This window comes from Notechis scutatus, chromosome 4 (assembly GCF_049901735.1).
Source record: "Notechis scutatus isolate UNSWTSFEM ecotype Mainland chromosome 4, rNotScu1.2, whole genome shotgun sequence".
NCBI classification, from domain to species: domain Eukaryota; kingdom Metazoa; phylum Chordata; class Lepidosauria; order Squamata; family Elapidae; genus Notechis; species Notechis scutatus.
Genome location: NC_142012.1, coordinates 142016933 through 142044358, shown reverse-complemented (window position 1 = coordinate 142044358; position 27426 = coordinate 142016933). Strand labels below are relative to the sequence as shown.

General features: G+C 35.3%; 2 protein-coding genes across 4 annotated transcripts; both read left to right on the top strand.

The window, feature by feature from the left end:
• The first annotated feature begins 555 nt into the window (after positions 1 to 555).
• ANKUB1 (ankyrin repeat and ubiquitin domain containing 1) lies at positions 556 to 13190 on the top strand. Of its 3 annotated transcripts, none has more exons than XM_087965141.1 (6): positions 556 to 863; positions 6122 to 6223; positions 8504 to 8720; positions 9288 to 9402; positions 9783 to 10712; positions 12332 to 13190. In XM_087965141.1, exons 1-6 carry the CDS (start codon positions 774 to 776, stop codon positions 12414 to 12416), a joined length of 1539 nt encoding a protein of 512 aa, XP_087821267.1. In that variant the 5' UTR covers positions 556 to 773; the 3' UTR covers positions 12417 to 13190. The 3 variants fall into 3 exon arrangements, with proteins under 3 accessions (XP_087821267.1, XP_087821266.1, XP_087821268.1); XM_087965140.1 differs by having other exon boundaries at positions 6122 to 6265; positions 12332 to 13189; XM_087965142.1 differs by lacking the exon at positions 556 to 863 and having other exon boundaries at positions 6176 to 6265; positions 8508 to 8720; positions 12332 to 13189.
• A 4403-nt stretch (positions 13191 to 17593) lies between these two features.
• On the top strand, positions 17594 to 27083 carry COMMD2 (COMM domain containing 2). Its single transcript, XM_026664930.2, has 5 exons — positions 17594 to 17809; positions 20836 to 20913; positions 22886 to 22968; positions 23341 to 23514; positions 26431 to 27083. The coding sequence occupies exons 1-5, from the start codon at positions 17743 to 17745 to the stop codon at positions 26626 to 26628; spliced, it is 600 nt and encodes a 199-aa protein (XP_026520715.1). The 5' UTR covers positions 17594 to 17742; the 3' UTR covers positions 26629 to 27083.
• Positions 27084 to 27426: the final 343 nt, after the last annotated feature.

The window sequence follows — 27426 nt, the reverse complement described above, 5'->3', positions numbered from 1 at the left end:
ATTCTGTCACTTTCCCACCTGATGACCAGGGAGGCACCAAATCTCTTGGCCTTAGCTGTGGAGCCTGGAGTCCTCCCCCAGAATCTTTTCCCTCCTTATACACAGGAAAATATTTCGCTTTCCTAAAGGAAACGATAGAATACAAGAATATAAAATATACATTTCTTTTTCCCCTGGCTATCATCTTACTTGCTTATATGACCCTGAAAATCTCAAGCTGTTGGCAGATCCTGTTGATTTCCAAGCTAAGCTGGCAAGGTTAGTCACATTAACAGGTTTACAGAGTTGTTATGGTAACATGAGTACAAAGCTTAGATTTCTTTACATAAAGTTTGAAGATTGCTATGAACAATTGAGTAAACATATACTAATTTAAGTCAAGAGACTGTATTTTGAGCTTAGATAAATGTCATTGAGCAAATACTGCTGCATGATTGGCTGGGAACAGCAGTCTATACATGCTGAAATCTTGTTCATGCTTGCCTTGGTCAGTACGTGCTTTGAAAGATTAATTAGGTTTGTAAAGCAAACTTTTTTTCTTTTCAACTCAGTCTGTGATCAAATTCTTCTTACTGTTTTCAGATTCCATGGACTGGCTGCTTCAGAGGATTTTCCAGGCTACCTTTTGCTTTTAAAGGAGAATATGCAAGTTTAGACTGGATACTTTAAAAAATTGGGATTCCCTCCCCCCCACACACACACATACACACTTCTATTGTGGTAAGATGAAGCTTATTAAAGTCATTTGAAGAATGTAAATAACATCTTTCAGAATGAGGATATTTGTCGCTTTTGAAGGGCTCTGTGAATCTTTTGACATTTCACCAGAGAATACTGTACAAGACGTAAAACTGATGATAAAGGTAAGAAGTTGATCTTTATCTAATTGCTTCCTTTTTTGAACTTTTGATTTTCTCTCCCTGTGAAAAATTGAAATCAGTAATAAAGTTCACTGCCAAAATGAAGAAAAATCTCTTTTCCGGTATATACAAAGCTTTTTGTGAAACAAGGAACTGTTGCTACCATGCTTCTAATTTAAGTTACAATCACTAAGTTATATGAAACTAGAATTGTCTTATGACTTCCTTTTTTCCTTTTGAACAGTTACTTTCTAGAAAATCAGTCTGCAAATAATTTGAAAACTCTCTCTCTCCGTACTTACATTATATGGGAGGGTTGTTTATTTTGTTTGAATGTGAGAGGTTAACAAAGAAAAAACTAAATAACTAGTAACACAAGCTACATGACTAGCATATTTACACAAAATTCATTGGAGTTAAGTACATAGGGCTGCAACCTAAGGATTCATGTGTTTATGGTTTAATCCTATTTCCTTTAATTGCAGTATACAAATGGGGTAGAGAAAGCGTGCACTTTTGGGATTTTTTTTTCAACTCCTTAATAGCTCTGGTCTGAGTCATGTGAGAAAGCAGGCTTAGAATGAAACAGTTGGCAACATTCTGAGCAACTGCCCAACTGCTTCTCTTATAGAAATAAGGGATTTTTTTTCCTACATGTTTTTCTCTGCAGCCCCAATCTTGATCTGGCCTGATTTCAAACTCATTTTTTTTTCCAGATTCTCCCCTCCAAACTTTGTCATGTTCTATTCAGTTTTTGCAGAGTTACCTTGCTGATAAACATACAAACAGATGAACAAGTCCTGAGTCTCTTTACACAATCCCTGTCCAATATTCTGTTGGGTGGAAAAGTAAAACATTCTTTTTCATCTTCATAATTTAGCATACCACCATTAAACCCATATCTATATAATAGTGTGAATTAATATGGTAAAGCAAATACAGTAGCTACATACAAAGAGTATGGACACTCTGCATTCCTTTTAAAACGTTTACTCTAAAATGATGTCCTATTCAATTGAAAGGGACTCCCAGTGAAGGAGATATAAGGTCTGAAACTAGCAAGGAGTGGACTTCTGAAGCTGAAGAGAATAATTATGTAAACATCCCTCAGTTGCAGCTGCCTTCCATGACCTTGAAGAGAATCTCAAAAAGTAGAAGGAAAACACATCAAGGACTTAATCCTGGAGTATAGAGCACACACAGCCACATACACATAGCCAGACACACGCATGCACACACACACACACACGGACTTTAACTGCTGTGAATTGCAGATGTTTGTGTTGTTTGTTTGTTGAGGACTCTTTTCTTCTCTGCAACAAAACTATTGATCACACTGTGATAAATAAATTGTAAATAAAACAACTCAGTCCTATGTAACTTTACTTATAGGGTAGTAGAATCCATTGAGTTAAAAACAAACAAACATAGATTTAAAAGAATGCAAATAAAAAAATTCAGACAACTAATACTACCAGAACAGAGCCTGGTGCTAAGATGCTCCACAAAGAAACAATGAAGTACAGGATCTGGTACTGCATCTTCCACTGCAAGTACAATAGGATTGTTCACATTGAATCCAGTGCAAGAGCAGAAATCATTTGTTGTTACTGATTCAAATTTTTAGCTAAATATTATGTAATCCTAGAATATTATTCAGATAATTTTGAAGATAGAGCAAAGCTGGTAAGCATGTGGGGTTCTTGACAGCCGTTGTAATCCATTGTAAACTGGTGAGTTTATCTTTTTTTTTATTTTTGAAAATTTTATTTGGGTTTTCACAAAAACAAAATATAAACAAAACATCTTTTTTTGAAAATAGTATGGTCCCAGGTTATCACTTCTTCATACAGACACAAACTCAATTTCATGCTCATTTTTATTTTCTATTCCATATCTTATTACTGTTTTATATTTTCTACATGGTTTTTCCCCTCTTTTAATTTTCTCAACTTTATTTTAATTATCTCATCTCATCTCAATTCAAATCATTATATTTATACTTTTGTCTGTCCTGTTGCAATTTCATATTATCTTTTCTCATTAAACAAATTTTCCCCTGTAGTTACTAATTGGAGTATGACACCTTTATATCTTTTAATTTTATCCATTCAAACTCTTATTTAAGCTTCAACGTATACCTTTAAGATTATAACATTCAATATAATACATAACTTCCAATCAAATTCTGCTTGGTACATTCTTAAAATACACACTATATTCTTAAAAATAAAAGGTTATGTATATATATAAAGAACAACTTATATATAGTTATATGACATAAAATAGCCGAACAAAGCAATGTATGTATATGAAAACATATATATATATATATATATATATATATATATATATATATATATATATATATATATATATATATATATATATATATATATATATATATATATATATATATATATATATATATATATATATATATATATATATCACACACTCCATTCCAGTTCAATTCTATCATTAATATTCATTAAAATCTTAACATCTTTAACATTTTTTTTCAATTAAATATCATACTTACTTGTGAACACTTATAAACTTTCCATAATTAATTCTTCCCCCCCCCATATTTCTCACTTTTATTTTTATAAATCATTAATAATAATTAAAATGTTCCCATCCTTTCCTAAATTAATTATCTCATTCACTTTAATTCATTTATTTATTAACAAACATTCCACTACATTACAGTGAATATTTTATCCATCATTTTAGTCATATTTTCTAAAATTATTTCTATTTGTAATATAACAATGCTATCTTATGTACCTTTGCAGAATCCCTTTTACAATTAAATTTTCACCCATTATCTCTAAACAGGCTTATGGTTTCAATCCTTATATCTTTCCCCTGTTTCTCTATATCTTGTTTCTGTCTTTTACAACTTCTTTTCCTTACCTTCTTCCCCCTCTTCTTCTCCCTCCCCTTTTTACCCCCTCGTCTCTCATGTTCTAATTCTCTCATCTGTAATCCCCTCTTCTGTTGCTTTCTAATATTATACTTATCTTTCAAACTCTTCTTCTTCTTTTTGGTTGTTTTTTCTAGTCTTAAACCTTTCACTCTCTTTCCCCCCTTTCCTTTTTTCCCCCACTTAAAATTATTTGATCATTAAAGATGGCTTCTTCTTTGTCCTGATCTTTTTGTTCTGCAAGCGTTTCTTGTTGTTTCTTATAGTTCCAGATCTCCATATCTAAGACTTGAATACGAAGCCAAAAGAACCTCTCCGTTCTTGTGCATCTTCTTTCCATTTTTTAAGTTCCATTTTCAGTTCTTCTAAGAGTGATGCCATTTTAAACACTTTTAAACAACCACCCGATTAGTTTTAGTCATTTAGATGCAAAAACCAAAAATCACCAAGTAATCCAAATAATCCAAGGCTGTTTGTTCTTGCTTCTTTTTTCCACTTTCTCATCCTGGGGTTCTATTATTTTGTTGCCAAGTTTCAGTTAGGATGTATCTTTGGGGAATCTTGTTAAAGTTTCACTGTAAGTTCCTTTAAGTTACAGTTCCATTTCTTAGTTCCAGGCAGTCTCCTCCATTTTTCCAGATCCTACCCTTTTATTCTTTTTTTTTTCTCCTTTCCTGCTTTTAAAAACTTTTAAATATCCAGAAATCTTTATTATCCCTTTGACTTTCATTTTCAGCTTAAATGCCTATTAATGTCAAAGTGGATTTTTTTTTCAATTTCTTGCTTAAGTCTCTTAGCTGTCAGTATATGAAAGGGAAGAGAAAAAAAAAACCTAATCGTTTCCCTTTTTTCTCTCCTTTGCTGCTTCAAAATCTTCTTTGGGAACAATGGTATTTAGTTTAAATTCCAGGGTACCTTACGTTATTGCTTTTTCAGTTTAACCTGGTCGGCCAAAACTTTCTCTTCTTATCTTCCTCCTGCACATTCTTTTCCGGTTCAGTTCTTCTTTGAAGTGGCCATTTCTGACAACCGCTGCAACCGCCTTCGGGAAAGGGAGTAATGGCCAGCTGGGGAAGAGAGATGCGGCTCTCTTCGACCCTGCTGGCAGTCTCCCCCCTCTTCACCACCTCTACGGGGTGGCTTAGCCCCGAAACCAGCCAGCTCGGGGCGCTCCGGCGGGGAGCACAGGTCGAAACCGTGCATGATCGCAGATTTTGGTCTGTCGCTGAAGAGACTCAAACCGGAAGCTTCTAAACTGGTGAATTTATCTTGTGGAAGATGTTACGCTGTCTACTGCAGCATACATCCCTGCTTGTACCATATTATTGTACCATATTATGGCATGTAAAGGGAAGATCAGGCACTGGAATAACTGTACCATAGAGCTGATATAAAAAAATCCTGCCTCATCAAGTGATTTTAAGCCAACCTCCTTGGTTCAATGGTAAATTGAGGGGTTCTTGGTGCTCTCTGAGCTTGCTTGTTTTCTTGCAGAAGTTTCATTACCCAAACTAGGCAACTTTATCAGTGCTAGTAAGGGGTGTGGTTTGTTGTCAGTTTATATTAATAGTAACCTATTAGGGGCTGTTCTAAGAAGAACAGCACTATTGAAATAATGTTAAATATCAACCAAACTTCTAACCTCTAAGCACTTGGTAAAACAAGACTAGGAAACCCTATAACTGCTGAGTTACAACTCTTGGTACTTCTAAGAAATTAGTAACAAAATCAGTGCATGCTAATCATTATGTGCCTTTGCTCAAGGTACATGTTCTCTTATTCAAGCTTCTAAAAAGTAAACCATCTCTTTAACTATGTATTCACAATATTGACACTTGCCATTCATCCTATGCGAGAGTTGCTTTTCACCTTGCTCTGCTTAAATTGTGTTTAATCTCATGGTGGACTTTGACATGTTTATATTAGTTATGGACATAGGAAAGTACCTTACACCAAAATAAATCACTGATTTATCTAGCTTAATATTTGCATTAGCTTTCTTCAAATCCTTGCCCTCTGAATACATTGGACTTTAACTTCTATATGGGATGTTGTCTGAGATAATGGGAATTGAAGTCTAGTGCAATAGAGAGTGATGGGTTGAGGGAAACTGGTTCACACTCACTGATAGTTGTTTTACATAATTCAGAAAAGGGTTCTCCAACTCTGCATTTACATGCCAGGGAAACAGACTAAATATCCCTGTTATTGAGGTCCAGTCCTTCCCCCTAGTTCCTACAACTATGGTTATTGAATGATAACTTGGATATTTACCTTGAACTTTTAGTGTTTATGGTTTTTTTATTTAAAAAATCTGTTTTCTTCTATTAAGGATTATTTTCATGTTCCACTTTCTGAAGACAAACAAGGGAGGAGATACTTGGAGCTGATATATGCAGGAGCAGTGCTAAAGGACAACTGGGTACTTGCTGATGTAGGCATTACAGTTTCTTCCTCAATTAAATGTGTCATCAAGGTACGGTTTAAAAAGAACAAAAAGACTGCCTAATACAGAAATTCTCTACGTTATTGAACTTGTGCTAGCATCATTACTCTTGAGAAGAATTTACAATCTACAAATGAAATACAGTAATCTTCGAATAATAAAGCAGAATGCATAAAGACCGTGAGAATCCTTAGACTCACTCTGATTGCAATGAACTTATAAACATTTTAAGAAGTTCTTTCAAATGAACAATTATATGTTTTATGTGTCTTAGTATGCCATGTATTCTAAAATTTGACTTGTTCATTAGTTCTTATCCATCAGCGTCTGTAGCACATAGCATGAGACTATGTCTAATAAGAGTGATTGAGAACGGTGGATGGATGTGTATATCAAGTTTAATTTTCAGCAAATAAAACAGTCTTTGGTAGAATCTGACAGACTCGTACAGTATGGTGGCAACAGCAAGAGTAAATCAGCCAAGCAGACAAAAGTTACTATTTTGATTTCCAAAAAAACTAACAAACATAGCTCAACCTCACATCCCTTAAGTGTAGCATGAAGATATCCACTAACTGTTTTTAGAGCTTTTTGAAACTGTCCGCATTCTACAGTCTTAATCTCATGCCCAGCTGATAGGTTTCAGTTACAGTCAAGGTTTTGTATTGTAAGGCAGAAAGCTGCACACCCAAAACTATCTTTCACAATCTTTCCTCCTTCCCTGCAACCAGTCCTTCAAACAATGTTTGAATATAATTTTAAACATAGCCCAGTGAGATGGATGCTGGCCTGGGGATGAACGGGTCCAAGTGGAAGGATGACGAGGGGAGAAAATGAGGAAGTATATATAATGACATTACAACACAAATCCCATAATAGTGGGGATTGTGTACTTGTGTACAACATTGAGAAACAAGTACAAAGGGCATATTTCAGCTCTTTTTGGCTGTCATTATGGCAGTTCATACCAAGTGCTTATGGGAGGGGGCTTTCCTGATACGCCTTGTGAACTTCCTTCTGCTTCCCCCAACAACTCTCTGTTGCCCCACCAATCTTGAACTATTTTTGGACATGGTTTAACTGGTCTTACAAAATTAATTACCATCATACTTTTCTGCCTCCCTAAGGAACAGAAGGACACATACATAATTTTGTGTAAGCTAGAACCTTTAGTAAATCATAGTTATACAATGACTGCGCAGTGTGAAAATGTGATGTGTGACTTATGTGCTAGAATTGCACATTATTTTTTAAAAATGTAAATAAGGAATTCTATGCCATGATAATGCCTTTTCTTGAAAGAGAAAAGAAAATAAGAAATTCTCATTGTTTCTTTGAAGCTAATATATAAACAGGGAAGGGAAAATTACTTGCAACTAAATTGAGAAACCAGGAATTATTGCTATCTTGCTTATTTTATCAATTCAGGAGTTAGTTAGACAAAATTATTGTTCTTGGTGCAGCATTACGTGGTACATAGGACATAAAAATAAGAAAAGCATTAGAGCTGCTGTCTTCTTCTCAATCTAGTCTTTGCACTTAGCAGGACTTAATTTCTAAATAAGCAGGCAAAAAAAGTTAGACTGGAAAGGAACTGCATTCATACAAGTTCATTAGTAATTACATAAGGGCATAGTCAAGCTTTAGATCCCACATGAGAAACAAGCACTTCCATTGCTATAGCTCTTTTGATTGTGGAAAATATTCTATATGATTTCTTTCTGTATATTTTAATTCTGAAAAGCATATTAGCGATTCTTTTCATTCTGGAGATGGAAATTAAGCCAGAATAAAAGAATGTTAAAAGTTATCCAAAGACTACCACAACTGATCTTAAGAGGGTGTAATTTTAAACCTAATTCTCAGCATATACAGCATTTTTCAAGCCTAGGGCTGCATTTGTTTTTTGAATAGGATAAATAAGGATATATGTCACAAGGTGGGTAGAGTTAGGAGAAAAAAAAGACAACCTCATTTATTTTAATTACAGTTAATAACAAACTGTTACCTCCTGTAACAAATTGTAAGATAAACATTAGCTATCAGCTATATACGTGAGGGAGGTTTCTTGCACATACACTTAAAATTGCCTTTGTCAAACCAATGTCCACCAAATATTTGGACATTCTGACTAGGAATTTAAATTTTGTAGTTCAATAATTGTACAAATGTAGTATTGCAGTTCAACAAATCTGAAGGGAACTAAATTATTTAAGACATGTCATATACATTATGTTTCTTTTTCATTAATGTTGTTTTCTCCACCAGGAAGAAGGCAAGCCAATTTTCTATGTATACAACCCGGTCACTCATGAAAGATTGCCCATAATGGGAAGGATTTATCTTCTTTCATCAAAGGTTTCAGAACTGAAAACTTTAGTGACATTGAAATGTGGTTTTCCAAGTAGCATTTATTGTCTCAGGACTCCAGAGGGCAGGGAGATGTTTGACTGCAATACTCCGAATGATTATCACTTAGATATAGGTATAAGACTGTTTGCATGTTATATCTGTTTTTAGCTGATAAGTATAGGACCTTTGGATCTTATTTCGGTGACTCAAAATTGTAGTCCAGATTTCTTTAGCTGAGACGGTTAATGAGTCTCAGTGAATCTAAAGCAAGCTATTTTTGAGTAGACATACAGAACTATATTATAAGAAATATTTACACTTACTGAGAGAAAATGAAATAAGGTTTTCATATTTGGCAGTGCCATTTTACTATCTCTTCAGTCTTCAAATCCTAAATACCTGCACATGGTTGACGATTTAAAAATGTTAGAACATAAGCAACTGGTAATAAGCAAATAAAATTTAACATTTTTAAGGATGTTTATGGTTAGATAATTTAGCTATTCTTCTGAATTAATGTTGATTCAATTTTACATTATGTCCATAATACTATGTAAATAGGTCCTTTTCTAAATTTAAATTTCACTTTTCCTGCTACTGTTCATGAAATGAAAATCTAGTACTTCAGAAGAGAATGAATAGTACCTTCTAGCCAACAAAGACAGAAACAGAAATAAATGACAATATTTTCTGTTAACAGGCACAACTCTTCGTTTAGATGTTTGGAATGGATGGAGAGAATTCTTAACCAGTTGTATCCTGGGAAACAAATCAAAAATCCAGTATTATCTGTCAAAGGAAGAACCAATACTCAGGTATGGAGGTTCATCATACATTTTTCAAAATCCAGTTTTATTTTAGATTAGAATGTTTGTTCCAAGATGGTCATTAAGTAGCGAGAACTGAAGGATAGAGGGAATAGGCAGAAAGAAAGTGAAAGTTAAAATCAAGAAGGTCAAGTCTTCTATTGAAAATTAAACCTATTTTGCCTTTGCTGCATTGGTTACTATAGGCTTCCAAGATCGTTTCAGGGTGCTGGTTGTTATTTATCAATCTTAGTGCTGGGTTATATGAGATACTGCTGTATGTAAATCCATAATGCTTCTCTAGTGTAATTTTGATTACACTTGTGATTTTAAAAATACTATTCTTTGCATGGCTAATCATTATTATTTTTTTGCACACATTGTTTCAGATATCAAAAGAGAGTAGCTCTTTATATAGCAGCCTTTTTCGGACACCTTCAGGTTTCAATCTGGCTCTTGAAAAAGGGAATGAAGCCCACTGAAACAATTGGTGTACATCCTTATCGTGAATGGTGTCAGGAAGACGATCATTCTGACAACATGAAATGTCCTGTTCATGCTGCAGCAGAAGCAGGCCAACTTATGATACTGAAAGCATTTGTTAATTCCAGTGCCTTATCCCTTGAATGCCAAAATTCTGCAGGGCAAACTCCATTGCAGTTATGTATCCAGCACAGGCATAAAGATTGTGTATTGTATTTAGTCACCAAGTTATGGTCGGTGGTTTCTTATCCTACATTCTCTCTGCCCATGAAAATCTATATTAAACTAAAGCTGTGGCTTCTTAAATCTCAAAATAACATCAATTCAATCAAGAAGGGAAACCCTGCTGCAGTCTTCAGAACACAAGTTGGGGACGCTGTCTTTGTGGATGGTTTCACAAAACCAGAAATGACCTCCAAAGGTTTTTGCTCAGCCAGGATCAAACATGCAAGTAGCAGAGGTTGCACACTGCCAGATTTAAATAATCGGTTTCAACCTGAGCAATCTCAGTACCATTTGACCATATCTGATATGTACCTCAAAGCGAAAAACGTTAGATTACCTCCACTGGCAGGTGCAAAGAAGAGAGGTAGCAAAGATGGACACTGGCAAAAAAGGAAGCCTGCAAAGAAGAACACACGGCTTGGTGAAGAATATATGGACCAAAATATGTGTTTAGCAAGAGTTCCTCTACCTTCTAATTCTCTCCTCAAGCCAGCTTACTATTATTCCATACCTAATGTAGAGTTTCTGCTAAATCCTTCCCTGGAGTCATTTTCACAATACTGTGGAAGAACTCCAAGAGAGAATGCAATCTACTGCTTAGCCATAGCCAGGTATGTGTTGGTCTTTAGTCAGAAATACATAATTTGAAAAGCAGCATTAGAAGTTTTTTTCTTTCTTATGGAGACCTTATTCTTCCATTCACAGTCTTAAAGAGGTGCCTCAATCCCAAAATTAAACTTAAAAAATTGTGACAAAAATAGCGATTAGTTTCCATAATTGACAATGTGATTTTACAGTGCCAGGGGACACTAACCTGAATGCTGAGAGGCTGCATGTAGGTTACAGTCTACCCAGCCCTTGAGCCTTTTTTGTGTGACAGAAGTATTCAAAACATTTTCCAAATGATACTGAGTTTATGGGTCACCTATCCCAGCAGTTTCATGTAGATATTAAAAGGAAGTGAGGAGGACTTCATAATAAATCATCCTGTACAATTGCCAATTATAATGATCCTTTGTAGGAGCTTCTGAAAATATAAATATTCTGATGCATAGATACTGCCATCAAGTGGCAACAGTAATTTCAGTAAAAACTAATCCCCTTAGAAGAGAGTAGGAGTCTAGGTCAAGGCTGAGCAAGTTGATTTTAACTGATTTGCAGAATAACGAAATATATTTTTTAAAAAACTATTAAATAAAACTAAAGTGTGGATTGTCCTGTCCTGCAAAAAATTTTTTTTGATCCACTTCATTAGGCAACATCTCTGTCAAGTTTGCAACATTCTGTTGGAAGAAGCTTCTGAGAAGAGTTTAGGGTATCAAATACAGGAGATGTATTAGTTTGCTCTTTGATGCAGTATGTCAAATTCAAAAATACATTAATTTAGCAGCCTTTTAAAATTTTATTTTATGAGAAATATATTGAGGGGATGCAATGGCTCAGCAGTAAAGACACTGATCTTGTTAGCTGGAAAGCTGACAGCTCCAGTATGTGAAGGGTGAACTCTTGTTACTGGCCACAGCTCCTGCCCACCTAGCAGTTTGAAAGCATGCAAATAATAAATAGGTATCACTTCAGTGTGAAGGTAACCTTTACCTTTATGTACTGTCTATTTATCAAACTCTATGCAATTACAATAGCCAACTGTATCATTTGAACACAAGCATAAATAACATATCACAGAGTAGTCTTCTCCAAGGTACTTGTCTATATGTTTTCTATTAATAATATGTACTAAGCAGTGGTGGTATTCAACCGGTTCTGCCCAGTTCTGGAGAGCCGGTAGCGGCGATGAGCAGTGGAAACCGATCCGGTTCTCTCAGCTGCTCTGTGTTTGGCCCACCCACCTGCTTTTATGGCCAGAATTCAAAGTGCAGCTGCTTTGGGCGGTGCAGAATAGCGCCGCGCGGCAGCTGCTGCAGCAACCGGCATTGTGCAGGCTCGCAGGAGGCGAGTTAGAATGCCTCTGCGCCTGCGCAAAGTGTGTGTTTGGTGCATGCGTGCACACAAGTGTGTGCATGCGTGCAAAGCAGGCCCACCAAGCCACGCCCACCGAACCCGTGGCAACTTTATTTGAATACCACCACTGGTACTAAGAGTCTGGACATAACATTATCACTTTGTAAATGATGGAATAGTTGGGGTGTACTTGCTTTTATATGTACGTATAATTAATTGATACCTTATATGTGGCTGCAAAAGTAACAAATATCTATATCTTTTATTGCAGTGAATTTAAAGAGAAGCCTTGGTTGCAACAATTGGACATTGCAAGAACCCTAGCTAGAAAAAGTATACGTAAACCCACATACTAACTAGATTCAGATGAAATAGACTATATAATACCGTAGTTAGACTAACCCAAAAGGTTTACGGAAACAATGCATCCTGGCAAGCAAAGTTGCATTGGGCTACCTTCATACATATTCTGAGGATCCTGGAATCTTCTTTTTTCAACTGCTTCCATTGCTATTGAAATGCCATTCACATTCCAAAAGGATTATCACAATTGGTTTATATAAATATGAAACGGTGATACGTAATTTTTGAACATTTTGGAGGACTCCTATTGAGGATTCTTTAAACAGAAACATTGTACTCAATCAGCAAACTAATTTTTCTGAAGCTCCAGCAATGGGACTGAAATGGAGTGGGTTGGAAACCTTGAAAAAGATTGTGGTGGACAAAGAAGTTGGTATTCAGAAGAATCATCTGAATATTAAAAATGATCTTTGCTTACATGCATGTAAAAAAAAGTACTATTATTGGAGGAGTGGACTCTCTTATCCTAATTTGGAAAGAAGACTGACAGTCTGAATTATAATGCCATTCCCAAATTTGTCAGATATAATTGATCCCTATTTATAAAACATTTTAATGCTTTTGAAATGTATTTCTGCCACTTAGAATTCATACATTCTTATTTATTAAATCATTAACATGTCTTAATATAATTATCATTTTGTACTAATTTATTGAGTTGAATCTGCTTGGAGAACAATAAGTTATAGCTGTTACAGGACTGAGGCGAAATATGTTGGAACATTATTGCCAGAAAGACTGCTATTTCTATGACCTCTTACAGCAAGAGAGAAAGGAAAATCTAATAAATGAGGGCTGGAGGTTCACTTATTCGGTTTTCAAGGTTTTGTATCCTACCCCTTTTTTGCTGCTATTAAACCTAATGAATGAAGTTCTACAGCAGGGGTGTCAAACTCAAGGCCCAGGGGCTGGATTCTTAGACCTGGTCCATGGGGTCGCCCTGGAAACAGTGAAGGTACTGGCCTGTGGTCCCTCTGCCAGTGAAAACGGAGCTTGGGAGAGCCGTGTGTGGCAGAGGGTTGCAGGAGGCCATAGTAGCCAAAAATGGAGCTTGGGAGCCTGTTTTCTCTGGCAGAGCACTCAGTTCACCATAGATGTTCCTAACATGAGTGACATCACCTGGTCATGCCCACCTCTGAGGTCAAACACAACCCTTGTGGTCATAAGTGTTGAGGTAATTCCCCGTTAGGCGAATGAGCGCACACAGGGAGACGTAGTGAGAGTAGTGAAGAATAATACACAAACAGCACACAGATACAGTAAATGTAAGTTTTTACTGCCAATAAACGTTTAAGCACAGTTCAAGATAAGCAGTCCAAGTCATTCATAGGTAAAGCAGTCGGTTTTTAGTTCAGGGATAATCCAAATATCAAAGTCCAGTGTCAAAAAACAGTTCAGTAACAGACTTACATCAGTTCAGTAACAGTCATTAGGAGGAACCGCAAAACTCTCCAACAGAAGGAAACAGAGACTCACTCACTTCACTGAGACTAAACAATCTAGGTTTCTGGCTCCATCTTATGGCCATTTGCGGAACCACACCCAATTACAATTTTAGCATTCTCCTAAAGATACAGTATTAAAATGTCTACCTTAGTTTATATATTTCCAACCCAAATAACTGTTAGGTGACTTACATTCATAACAGTCAAGGACTACTTTTATTGCCTTCTTTGGAGGTATTTAAATAGACCAGGTGATCACTGGTAGATATGTTGTACAGTGGTCATAAATTTCAACCATGGGTAAAGAAGCGGATTAGATTATTTCTTTTTTTAATTAAAGCAGGTATTGATTACTAATATGATTTCAAAAATAGGAAAATGTATACAAATATGTTTAAAATATAGAAAATATGGGGGGAAAGAAAGGGAGAGGAAAAATAAAATGCAGTTGGGTAATTAACAAGGATGCAATATTAGTTTTGGCACATCTGAGCCAGTATATCAGAAGTGTAACTAAAATCTGGTTTTATCTAAAGCAAGCTCATATTGCTCTATACAATCTTTTTCTTTTATGCTTGCTTTTAATGTTTTTTGTTTGCTTTGTCTGATATTTCTAACTCCAGGACATCACATGATGCATTGTATGCAATACTTCACTGAGTTTATTTTTAAGGAGCCTGACCAAGAACAACTTCTTCAATAATTGTTCCTTACTTTTCTTTCCCTCCTGCCTTTTTTGGAGGAGACAAGTATGCCTTGTATCTTTGCAGGTGGCTACAGTAGGTTCCAACACAAAATTTCAATCTACCTCATATTGACTGGACCCTAAATGATTGTACAACTGAAATCATACACACAACCTTCTACAATGCTATTACAAATCTGGGACTGGAACAACTAGTAACCAACAACACTAGACTAAACAACTGCCTCGATCTCATCTTCTGCAATAGTTTGAATTTAATTTACGGAATACAAACTAAAGAACCCTTTTCCAGTAGTGACCACAATATGATTGACTTTTGTCTCAACATACGTCCACACAAAAATCACCACAATGATGTAATTCCCAATTGTAACTTCAAAAAAAGGCAACTATGATCTTATACACAACGATCTCTCATCCCTTGATTGGCAATCTCTATTCACTGGATGCAATACTGTTGAAGACCATTACAACATATTTTTACTTGAAGTCAAAAGAGTCATCAAACTATATGTACCAACAACAACTCCCAAAACAAAACAAAAAAGCAGATTACCCATATCAATAAGGAAACTTCAATCCAAAAAGAGATCACTCTGGCGGAAAAACAAATCTGGTCACGTTGCCAATTTCAAAAACCGATACAAAAATTTATGCCACCAGATAAAGACCGAATGCATCAATTATCACATTAAACAAGAGGAAAACCTTCTAAGTACCAATTCCACCCGTGCTTTTTACAATTTTGTAAACAACAAACTAAAAGACTCAAGGTCCATCCCTCCCTTGATAGGACCTGATGGTAAAGACTGCAACGACGACACCATTAAAGCCAACATCTTTAACACATTCTTCGGCTCAGTATTTGTAAACAGCAATGGATCATGCCCAGTATTTCCTAGCCGTACCACAGATAACAACAATGATCTAATACATATCGATTTCACAGAAGACAATGTTGAAAAAGCACTACGCAACCTAAAACCATCTCTATCTATTGGACCGAATGGAATATGTGCCTACTTCTTAAGAAAGCTATCCACTGCCATAGCCAAACCTCTAAGCATAATCTTTGAAAAATCTTTCAGAACCAGCTCCTTGCCTAACCTATGGTCACAAGCCACAGTCATCCCCATCTTCAAAAAGGGAGACCCAAGCCTAGTTGAAAATTACAGGCCAATCTCCTTATGCTGCGTCACCTGTAAAGTCATGGAATCAATTATTAACCAATCCATCATCCTTCACTTAGAGACAAATAACCTACTCTCCAATAAACAATTTGGTTTCAGGAAAAAACTATCCTGTAATCTGCAACTCTTACACTGCAAAAACATATGGACGACACAACTCGACCAGGGCAAAGCAATAGACGCAATCTACATAGACTTCTGTAAAGCCTTTGATTCAGTGGTACCACGACAAACTACTCCTAAAAATAAAATCCTATGGTATCTCTGGACAACTGAATAACTGGATAGAAGCATTCCTGTCAAACAGACAACAAATGGTCAAAATCGGAGCGTTCTATCAAATCCAGTACCTGTCAATAGTGGTGTCCCCCAGGGCAGTGTTCTAGGACCAACTCTCTTCATACTCTACATAAACGACCTCTGTGATCATATTAAGAGCAATTGCGTTCTCTTCGCTGATGATGTAAAGCTGTTCAATACCACAGACAATACTGCTACCCTACAAAAAGATCTTGACTATGTATCTGAATGGTCAAACAAATGGCAACTTCAAATCTCAACAAATAAATGCTCTGTCTTACATATTGGCAAAAAAAATCAGAAAATAAAATACAAGCTGAATAGTCAAGATCTTGTTGATGACTCAAGCTCTGTAAAGGACCTTGGAATACTCACTTCTAATGATCTAAGTGCTAGAGCCCACTGCAACTACATAGCCAAAAAGGCATTAAGAGTTGTTAACCTAATCCTACGTAGCTTTTTCTCTGGTAATATCACACTACTAACCAGAGCATACAAAACATTTGCTAGACCAATACTCGAATACAGTTCATCAGTCTGGAACCCACACTACGTATCTGATATTAGCACAATTGAGAAAGTCCAGAAATATTTCACAAGAAGAGTTCTCCACTCCTCTACTAGTTGTAGAATACCTTATGCCACCAGACTTGAAATTCTAGAACTTGAAAACCTTGAATTACGCCGTCTTCGGTCTGACTTAAGCATGGTATATAAAATCATACATTGCAATGTCCTACCTGTCAATGAATACTTCAGCTTCAACCATAACAACACAAGAGCACACAATAGATACAAACTCAAAGTAAACCGCACCAAACTTGATTGCAGGAAATACGACTTCAGCAATAGAGTGGTCAATGTCTGGAATACTCTACCCGACTCTGTAGTTTCTTCCCCAAACCCCAAAAACTTTAACCTTAGACTGTCTACTATTGACCTCACCCCTTTCCTAAGAGGCCTGTAGGGGGCGTGCATAAGCGCACCAACGTGCCTACCGTCCCTGTCCTATTGTTTCTCTTATTCTTTTATTTTTCTTATATGTACCCATTTCATGTATTCACAGCTATGTATACATTTATACTTATTATCTTGTAAACAATTGGCAAATCAAATAAATAAATAAAATAAAATAAATAAAATATGACAAGTTTACTCCTTAATTGCAGACCCTATCATAAACTCTGGAAAATATGATTCATAGCCCTGAGTGGCTATGAAAACCAGCTAATTGTGGGGTGTTCAATAAATTTATTTCAGTACTAAAGATTTTAATTCAGGACACCAAAACGCTTCCCTTCACATTTTCAAAAGGGGACTCTCTAAGCGAACCTGTTAGTAGTAAGTATTGTACAGTCATGCTTAATATTAAATCTGCATTAAAATGTTTTAAAGATGGTTTTAGACACGTTACAGAAGAGAGCGAGTAGGAAAGTTCTGCCAGGAGGCAGCGGCAGCAGCAACGCCTCGACTTAGATCCTGAACTCCACATAAGGGCTATATAAATAGAGTAGAGCGCGTTCGCCTTTAGCGAGTCCGAGTAGGAACCCTTGATGAGGGAAGCTGCCTCTCGGCGGAGTACTATCTCGGTAACACCAGCCGGGTGGGAAATTTTGCGTGGCGGGTAGCGAAGTTGGGAAGTGCCGCTTGTGTCGGTGGAGGGCGCTAGGCGAGGAAGATGCTGCTGGTGCTGTCGGAAGAGCACAAGGAACACCTGGGCTTCCTTCCCCAAGTAGACGGTTCAGGTAGGAGCATTTCGAGGGCTTGCAGGGCTGCGTGCCGCTCGCCCCACTTATGGCCTCGTCCACTCTTGGACCTGCGTGGGTCCGGGGATCGCGGCTCCTTCCTAGCCCCCATCCCGTGGGGTTGTGGGGGAGATGGAAAAGCGCTTGATGGAATGCGCGGAAGTAATCCTAATACCAACAGAAGCCTTTGCCTGTTTATTTGGGAATGTTCAGTGGGGAGTATCGGATTATTTAGGGCTGCGACCTTCAGAGCGCCCTGGATACCTTTGCTCAGCTAAAAACACCCTTTGGATATCCTTAGAATACGCTTCCAAGGAAGTGTGGCTACCCTCGCAGTTTAAAAGGATTTTGTTGCCAGCAAATACGTTTGTAGCAAAAAAAAAATCAAGTGCCCAATAAAAATAACTTTCCTGCCCCTGCTTTTGTGGTAAAATTATTTATTGCAAGTAAGCATAACAATTCTAATAGTTGTTTTATTGATGCCTAGGGATATGGTCGTCTTTTAAACCTCTCCATCATGTGTTCACTTTATTTTCTATGTAGACTTATGATTCATTTTGACCTTAAGCTTCAAGAAATGCAAACCTACTCTATAATTTGACCTATGTTAATTCTCCAGTTTTAACATGAAAGCTTTGCAAAGACCTTTAGAACATCTTGCATAGCTTACAAAGACCAAACAGACTATATAACACAGTGTCAGGAGTACTTTGTTCTGTATCTTCAAGATCAAAAGTTCATGTAAATATTTTTAAATGAAGAGCACAGACTATAAATCTAAATGATTCCTATGAAGTTTACTCATATATCTGAGTATCTTTGTTAAATGTAAATGTTTGCAAAAATTCTAAGAGAAAAAAATTGTGAAACTTTCAGTTGATCAAAAATTGTATTGGGAATGACTTTGCCTTGGTTATTTTGTATTTCACTTTTTTACAGTTAAAATATTTTTACAGTGAAACAAGTTATTTTTTCTTTGTTCACATATTTGATTAAGATGTGATTTGATTAACAGTTAAATGAAGCATAATTAGCTGGTTTGGTGTAACAAATTAAGCAATAAGCCATAGTTTACAAACTACCAGTAGTAACTGAGCACAGTGGCTGTGATATAATGTGATTAACCAGCTTATAGAAATAAACTTTTTAGGTTTATACAAAACACTGAGGAATGGAATAGCTAAATGGCCTGGGTTTGTGTAATATGCAAGTGGCTAGTTAACAAAGTTAACTAATCTATCTTAGGAAGTTTGTGATTGCTTCTGTATTGGGTAAACATAGCAAAGTCTACCAACATTTTATTCATTGAGTAAATTGAACCAAATTAATCATATAACCTGAGTTCAGATTGTATACTGTGTGATGTTTGGCTCATTTTGTGATTTCTTGTGAATATATATAATTTTTGAGCTAGGGACTTCCCTGGTCACATTTGAGTTTAAGTAGATTGTAATATTAGGAAGCACATTGTGGCTGCCACTTCAGAAGCACTTCAGAAACTGCCAAAGCTTCCCCACCCAGGTTCAGTTCATATGCAGTTTAATATGCAAAATTGATAGCACTACTTCTATACCCAGTTGTAGAAACTTGTATAAGTAGAATCATATACAGATTAATATTACGTATACCAACTGATTAAATATTTAACAATTTGATTTATGTCCACATGTGATTTATGTTCTCATTAGTAGACTAAATAAAACATAGAAGTGCTTTATAAAATGCAGAAAGGTACATATAGCATTTATTTTTGAACTGCTACTAAAGCAGCTGTGTATTTTCATCCCAGTAAAGTGATTCATATAGCGATAGCCAAGATCAGTTTTTAAAGTAGCAGTAAAAGCATTGCAAACCATAATAACTGCTTTAATGTTCCCCAAGGAGTTGGAAAGCTTCATTTTTTTAATGCTTTGCAAAACCGTCTTCACTGTTACTTTCATTCATGTTTGAATGAAGCACCCTTCATAGATTATAATTGCAGTTATAGATCAACTAACTATTCTTTTTGGATAATTGGAGTCCATAACAGACATGTTGCAACTATGTAACATTTGAGCAAACCAAAACATTTTTTCTTGTTACTTTGCTTATTTTTGTCTTTTTGGGATTTGGGGAAGCCAAAGAATTAAAACAAAATGCTGCATAAATTGGAATAGAATAGAATAGAATTCTTATTGGCCAAGTGTGATTAGACACACAAGGAATAATAATACTTTTATTATAAAGTATGGTATATTAATACTTTTAAGAGGAGTAAGAGTTCCTGGATCATATGACAAGGAAAACCACAGACCTAAAGGTAAATTGGCTAACTGTTGACATGCAGTTAGTTGTGGCAGTATTCTGGCTTATCGTTTCAAAGGAACATGGTCATTTTGTGATCCAAATAGTCTTTTTATCATATGACAAACATCATTTATCATATAACAAATATTTCTAACATAATTTTTGAGGAATTCTGGTTTTCTCCGAAAAAGCAGTTTTGGGCACTCTGCTCTGTTGCTGCAACTTGGCTGTTGCTCCTAGTTAAACTCCTATGCAAATTGGTTTAATGTTATAAACCTGAGCCCTGCCTTGTTTCTTAACATCAGAAATCATGGATTCTTTTTCAATTATGGTTTATTGAGAGAAGGCAAAGGCACACATACTAAACAAACCAGAAATAGTACCATTCAAGTTCATTTAACCGACAGAATGAACTGTACATAAATGTTTGAATATTGTGCATTAGTGTAATATTTATTCCCAAACCAGAATTTTTTAGAATCTAATTCACTGTTATATGGAAAATGTATAAGTGAAAAAAAGGATTGAAATTTTACTCTGGCAGTCAATAATGATTTGCTACTTCCTTTTATTTGTCCATTTCTGTCCACATTCATTATTCTCTAAATTTCCATCTGTAAATTCAGAAGCAGATTCATAATTTGCCGTGGATAGAGATATATTGTATTCAAATGGATTACTTTTAAAGGAGGTTCTTCTATATCCCAGCCATAATTCCATTATGGTGTTTCTTTTTTCAGTTGTCAATGAATTTGGTCGTATTGCTATTGAGTTCTTAAGAAAAGGCACAAACCCTAAAGTCTACGAAGGAGCAGCAAGTAAGTATAAGGACATTATGTTTTCTGGCTATAAAAGCAACAGACAGAAATAGATGACACATCTATTATTGATATTATCTATTGATGAGAAATAATGTTAACCGAACAAACAATTAATTTGAACTATGTATAAGATTTGTACCTTGGTCCAAAATAGTTTAAGATCATGGTTACAAAAAATTGTAAACTAACTCAGCAGAGTAATAGGCATAGGAAACAATGTTGAACAAGTTAAAATAAGAAAATACAACTTTTTTCAGCTTGAGGGCTTTGTATAGTATGCTAAAGGCCATCATCCAAAAGAAATGGGATAACTATTTTTTCCTTTGATTAATTTTAAAGCTTTTATTAATTTATTGTTAAGGTTAGGATTTATTTAATGTTTAAATTTTATTGGGAAGGGAGTAATAACAGAATTTTCCTTACCATAAGCCATAGCTGATTCTCTTCATCTATGGAGACTTGTTTCATTGTTAATTTTCCCTATTGATAAAGAGAAGACCTTTTTTTAAGTGAAAGTGCAGAAGGGAAATCAGAATAAGCAAGTCTATTTGTTTTTTACAGGGAAACAAAGATTTGCTTGGATTTAGTTTTAGACTATGGGGGGTGTTTTTAAAGGATACTTTTTCTCCTTTAAAAATCCTAAAATTTGAAAAGGGGGGTGGGGGCTTTTAGCTTTCCCATCTACAATCAAAACAATAAGCTTTGAATTCAGATATCAATGCCTGTGTTAAGCATAGAAGAAAAACCAGTAAGACATTGAAGGAGAACAATAAAGTTACAAAGGTAGTGAGAAAAGGCCCGATTCCACTCTTGCAAATGAGACCTCTGAAAGTACACATGTGCAAATGTTTTAATCCTTTAAAAAAAATCAGAATTTTATTGAACATGAGAAAGGAGGAGAGAATAATTGATTTCATATTACTTGATTTCATATTACTTGATTTCCTCTGTAATAACCTGTTCGTTTTTCTGTTCAGTTTGGAGAAAAGATGAGGCATTCTTTGACTTCTTTGATCAGCCTGTTTACTTATTTTTCTGCAATTCCTGTTTGCTAAATTAGTGCTTAAATATGAATCAGGTTTGATGGGCTCTGTACATTAGAAATTATCAAAATAAACCGTTAAGCAACTTTCTAATGTGCTGAAAATCAGAAGCAATTTAGAAAATAAAAATTAAATATGAATGCATGCTTACATCTATAATTTCAGAAAAAAATATGTTCATATAATTTTATTTATATAGTTTATTACTCTGGGTCCTGAAATGGTGGAGTAAAGCTTGCTTGCAAATGCAAAGCAACAAGGAAATTCTGAAATCACATCTGTAAATAATGAAAGGTGTATCTCTGATTAATGTGGTCAAATTCTTTTTTCAGTTCCTTACAAAGCAGGAACCATGTTTTTTTCAGCTATTGCTAAACCACTGCACTTGTATTGAGATTTCATCAGAATTGGTATAGCAGTTTCAGAATTGGATTTAAGTTAGGAATGTATACTCTGAAAAAAGAGGTACAATTAGAACATATAGCATGTTATGGAGATGTCACGTATGGTAAACAAGCGCGTTTTCCATAGGCTTGGAATATTTGACAAAGCATGTAAGCAAGATATTTGCAGTTTGCATTCTAAACAGCAAATGCCTGGCTTTCTAATTTCCTTATTCATTTTATTTTCTGATAATTCATGAAAAATGGAAGCATTAGCTTTAGAAGAAAAACATTTATTGAGCTCTGATTTCTAGTAGACATTCATATGAATTTCAGTTGATACTGTAAGCCAAAGATCTCTTTGTGCTTCTTTTCAATCATTGTTAATCATTTACATGCAGAATTCAAGAGAGCTTGCTTTTAATAAATACATTTGAAACCTAGCTTATGTTTTCTAGCTATGTATTATGATTTATTTTTATGATTTATTTCCTTTATTGGCCATTTATATGTTGTATTTCTGTGGACTTTTTCATTTTTTAGGAAAACTTAATGTTAATAGTGAGACAATTCAGCATGGAGTAGAAGGATTAACATACCTTCTCACTGAGAGCTCAAAACTCATGGTAAGTGGTTACACAATGTGTACTATTTAGAGAAATAAGCATATACTTCAGATTGTTTTGTGGGGGAGAATTAAGCATGTGTCACTTCTATGAAGGTGTGGTGTTTCAAATGAAAGTTTAAACATTCTTCTGGTTTTGGTGCATTTACTATTTAGTTATTAACTTTTTCACTTATTCAGGTTTCATTGACTTTAAGAGCACTTATTGATGATTATCTGCATGTTTTAAATTTTTTATATGCTTATTTCTACTGACCAATCGTATTTCAAAGTGGGAAGTGTGATCATTGGAACAAAAAATACATTTGGAGCAAGGTAAAATGTGATAAGATCCACTGGAAATTTAAATGTTCTGCATTTTACTATTTTTTAGATATCTGAAATAGATTTTCAAGACTCGATACTTGTATTACAATTTCCTGAAGAATTGAATGCCTTATTACTTCAGCTGTATCTTGACAACAGAAAGGAGATCAGGAATATTCTGAGTGAACTAACACCAAAGTTTCCTAGTTATCATAATCTGGAGTGGAGACTAGATGTGCAGGTAAGATTACAAGCATTAGTAGATATTCACTGATTCATTTCAGCTTCAGTATGAACCAAATTTGTTTATTTCAAATTAGTAAATATTCATTCTTTCCAGAAGATAGAGGTAGCAGTATTTTGAAATCATGCATTTTGTCATATAATTATTCACAGAAGGATACAATAAAGTGAACTGTATAAATTATCCATTTATTCATTAAGATAATGCAATTTTCACCTTTATTCATATTAAGAAAATACTTCTATGAAATTCCATCATTCCCATTTTACTAGTGCAATGGTGGCAAATTATTGGAATTTTATTCAAATTACCTTTTATTTTTCAATAGAAAATTTGGAATAAATGTCATTTTAAATGGCAATGTAATAAATTATTCAAAGTAGCTTCATGAAAAAAAATTAAAGGTTCTAGTGAAAATAGACATAGTCTAATAAAAATTAGACACTAAATTGTTTATCAGCCCATTCTTGAAATTAGAACTAGGGTAACATATTTACAACATTGTAATGTAACACACACCATAAATGTATGTGTTTGTGTGTGTGTTTGAGAGGAAGGGATTATCCAATTGACAGGCCCTATTGAAGTCTCCTAGAAAGATAATGTAATAGGTCAGAGGTCCTCAAAATTGGCAACTTTAAGACTTGTGGACTTCAAGTCCCAGAAGTCTTAAATTTTCCAAGTTTGGAGACCTTTGTAATAGGTTCACATGGGAGCCAGTTTGGTGTAGTGGTTAAGGCACCACGCCAGAAACCAGGACGCTGTGAATTCTAGTCCCACCTTAGACACTAAAGCCAGAAGGATGACCTTGGCCCAGTCTTTCTCAGCCCATGACAGCTTTTAAGAGTCAAGCTAGTTGTTGAATTCCTGTCATAATCAAATCAACACTTGATTGATCTGAAAAAAGTAAAACCTGATCATGCCTGGAAAACAGTAGGCTTGAATGAACACACACACACACACACACACACACAAACAAACAAACAAATAAATAGCATAAATTGAAACAAGATGTTTGGATTTAATAGGCATTCCCTGCACCCAAATGGGTTATATTTGGACAACCATGATATTTTGATTATTTGACTTTTATAAAATAATTCAATTGCCTTTTTGTTAAATGTAAAAAATGTGTTAGATTACAGAAAAAGGAATCACAATATATTTTGGCTGCCTTAGTTATCCATGAAGTTTTAAAGCAACCAAATAACTGCAGAGAATAGACTGTGTATGAGGTAGTCTTTGACTTACAATCACAAGTGAGCCCAAAAGTTCTGTTGCAAAGCAAGACAGTTAAGGTGGTTTTGCCCCATTTTACAACCTTTATTGTCACAGTTGTTAAGTGAATCATGGCCCTTGTTAAGTTAGTAACATGGTTGTTAAGTGAATCCGGCTTCTCTGTTAATTTTGCTTGTCAGGTCGTCACAAAAGGTGATCCCATGACCCCTGAAATACATGTCAGTTGCCAAGCATCCAAATTATGGTCAAGTGACCACAGGGTTGCTGCAATGGCCAAAACCATTATTTGTCAGTTTTTTCAGTACAATGGTAACCTCAAACAGTCACTAACCAAATGGTCGTAACTTGACTATAGAGGTAGTCCTCAACTTACAACCATTTGTTTAGCAACTGTTCAAAGTTAAAGTGGCTCTGAAAATAGTAACTTATAGCTGGTCTTCGCATTATGACCATTGCAGCATTACTGTTAGGGTTTTGGGGATTAACCCCTAGCATAGTATTGCAGCAGTAGTCAAGCCAGGAAGGGCCCCAGAGTATACACACACTGAACACAAACACTGTTTGTAGTTTAAATAGTTTTTAATCCAGTTAGAGTTTAAACATTGTCATTCAGTCCATTAAGTCATTCACAGTATTTCCATCCAGTAAGACTCACTAGTATAGTCCAAGTTAAGAGTCCTTGCAATATCTTTATCAGCCGATAAAGATATCTTCTCCTCCTCCGGTTTCACTCTCCAGAGAAACAAACGCTGGATATTCAGTAGAATTACGCAGTAAATCAGCAAACAGTAGCAAACAATAACAGTTCAGTCACAGGCACTCACAGTCAGTAATCACAGTTAGTCGCAGCAGCACACAGTTACAGCCAGCTCACAGTCAGTAATCACAGTTAGACACAGTTAGTCGCAGCAGCACACAGTTACAGTCACAGCAGCACACAGTTACAGTAAAGCTTTCCAGCTTCTAATGCTTCCTTATATTGTAACTTCTAACCGCACCCTTAATCGGCTAATTGCCTGCTGCATTGTGCTTAAAGTGATAAGCACTTAAACCATGATATCTAAGTTTTATATATTTATTCACCCAAACCATATTTGGTATCAATGTTATACCTAACAATTACCATGGTTATGTAATCAAAATTTGGGGGCTTGGTAATCAGTATGTGTGTATGATAGTTGGAGCATCCCAGGATCCCGAGATTGCCATTTGTGATCTTCCTAGCTGGCTTCTGACAAGCTAGATCAATTTGGGAAGCTGGGTTGCTTTGATAAATATGGCAGAAGAGAACCTTAAGTCAGGTGTGACTCACTTAAGTGCCTTGCTTAACAATGGAAATTCTGTTTCCAATTGTCCTAAGCCAGGACAAACCGTAATAAGACAATAAAAAAAAACATAGTCTACAGATGTGCAAAAAACGTACTTTACATCTGCCTTCTTGAGCATACAATATACACAACTGAATGCCCAAGATGATATTTAGTTCTGGTTAAAATTTTCAAACAGCAATGAATGACTATCAGTAAAACTGGAATATTCAGTAATAATGAAGAAACAGGTATGTACTGTAACAAACTTACATTTTTGTAAACATTTGTTTTATGACTTTATGAATATGGCTGCTCTTGATTCACCCTTATATTTATCACTTTTTCCATCTCACAATTTAAATAGCTTGCCAGCAGAAGTCTGAGGCAACAAATTAAGCCAGCTGTAACTTTGAAGCTACACCTTAATGAGAATGAAAATCAAACGACAAAAATACTACAAACTGATCCTGCCACATTGCTCCATCTAATTCAACAAATGGAGCAAGCACTGGGGGAAATGAAAACAAACCATTGCAGACGAATAGTGCGCAACATCAAATAGTATTTTCGTTACAGTAAAATCTGCATAATTATAGGAAGCAGTGCATTTGGACCAGTCAGAGCAGTATTCCAAGAACATAAAACAATGTTTACTGGTTGAAGTTGATTGGGTGTTATGTTGATAATGTTGCTGGATGCAAGTTAGAATACCTGTCATAAACTTTAATCATGCATAAATAGTTGATTATGTGAGCTTTTTCTGTTCCATGTATAACAACATACAATGGTTTTTGACCAATTGTTTCTTTTTCCATTGTTTAAGAATAAAACATGTATATTAACATTTTATATGTTTTTGGACTTCAGACTTGTTTCTTACAGTTACAGTATTATTCTTCAACAAATTACTGGTTAATGAAATATAACATTTTGTCATGCTGTAACTGAACTGATACTGTGTAAAAAGCAATATTACAATCATGCATTCTAAAAATTCATTAAAACAACGTTCACACATGTTACTTTTGTTTGTATATTCACATGTGTATAATTTAGGCAGCTGGGCTTAAAGAAAAAGTATAAATCAGAACAAATAATGGATCCTTTAAAAATAATTGTTGTCATGAATGTATATACATTATTTTAGTGGAAATTGTCACAAGTTTGTGTTTATTTTAAATATTTGGTATGGAGAAGTCCCAGGTACCCAAAGACTCTGTCTTTTCCAGATACAGGAGAAAAGTTAATCAAGGGGCCTTGGGCTGAAAACTTGGCGAATACTGGACATGCTTATGTTAAACAAATTAATAGTCTGATTTGGGGATTATTGAATATGATGGCTGATTTTAGGGTTTAAGAT

Excerpts from the sequence above, each read along its gene's own strand:
- ANKUB1 (XM_087965140.1), top strand. The coding sequence starts at position 774 with ATGAGGATATTTGTCGCTTTTGAAGGGCTCTGTGAATCTTTTGACATT. Across the intron at positions 6,266-8,503 it reads CAATTAAATGTGTCATCAAG|GAAGAAGGCAAGCCAATTTT; the intron begins GTACGGTTTAAA and ends TTTCTCCACCAG. Across the intron at positions 9,403-9,782 it reads AAGGAAGAACCAATACTCAG|ATATCAAAAGAGAGTAGCTC; the intron begins GTATGGAGGTTC and ends ACATTGTTTCAG.
- COMMD2 (XM_026664930.2), top strand. The coding sequence starts at position 17,743 with ATGCTGCTGGTGCTGTCGGAAGAGCACAAGGAACACCTGGGCTTCCTT. Across the intron at positions 20,914-22,885 it reads AGTCTACGAAGGAGCAGCAA|GAAAACTTAATGTTAATAGT; the intron begins GTAAGTATAAGG and ends TTCATTTTTTAG. Across the intron at positions 22,969-23,340 it reads CTGAGAGCTCAAAACTCATG|ATATCTGAAATAGATTTTCA; the intron begins GTAAGTGGTTAC and ends ACTATTTTTTAG.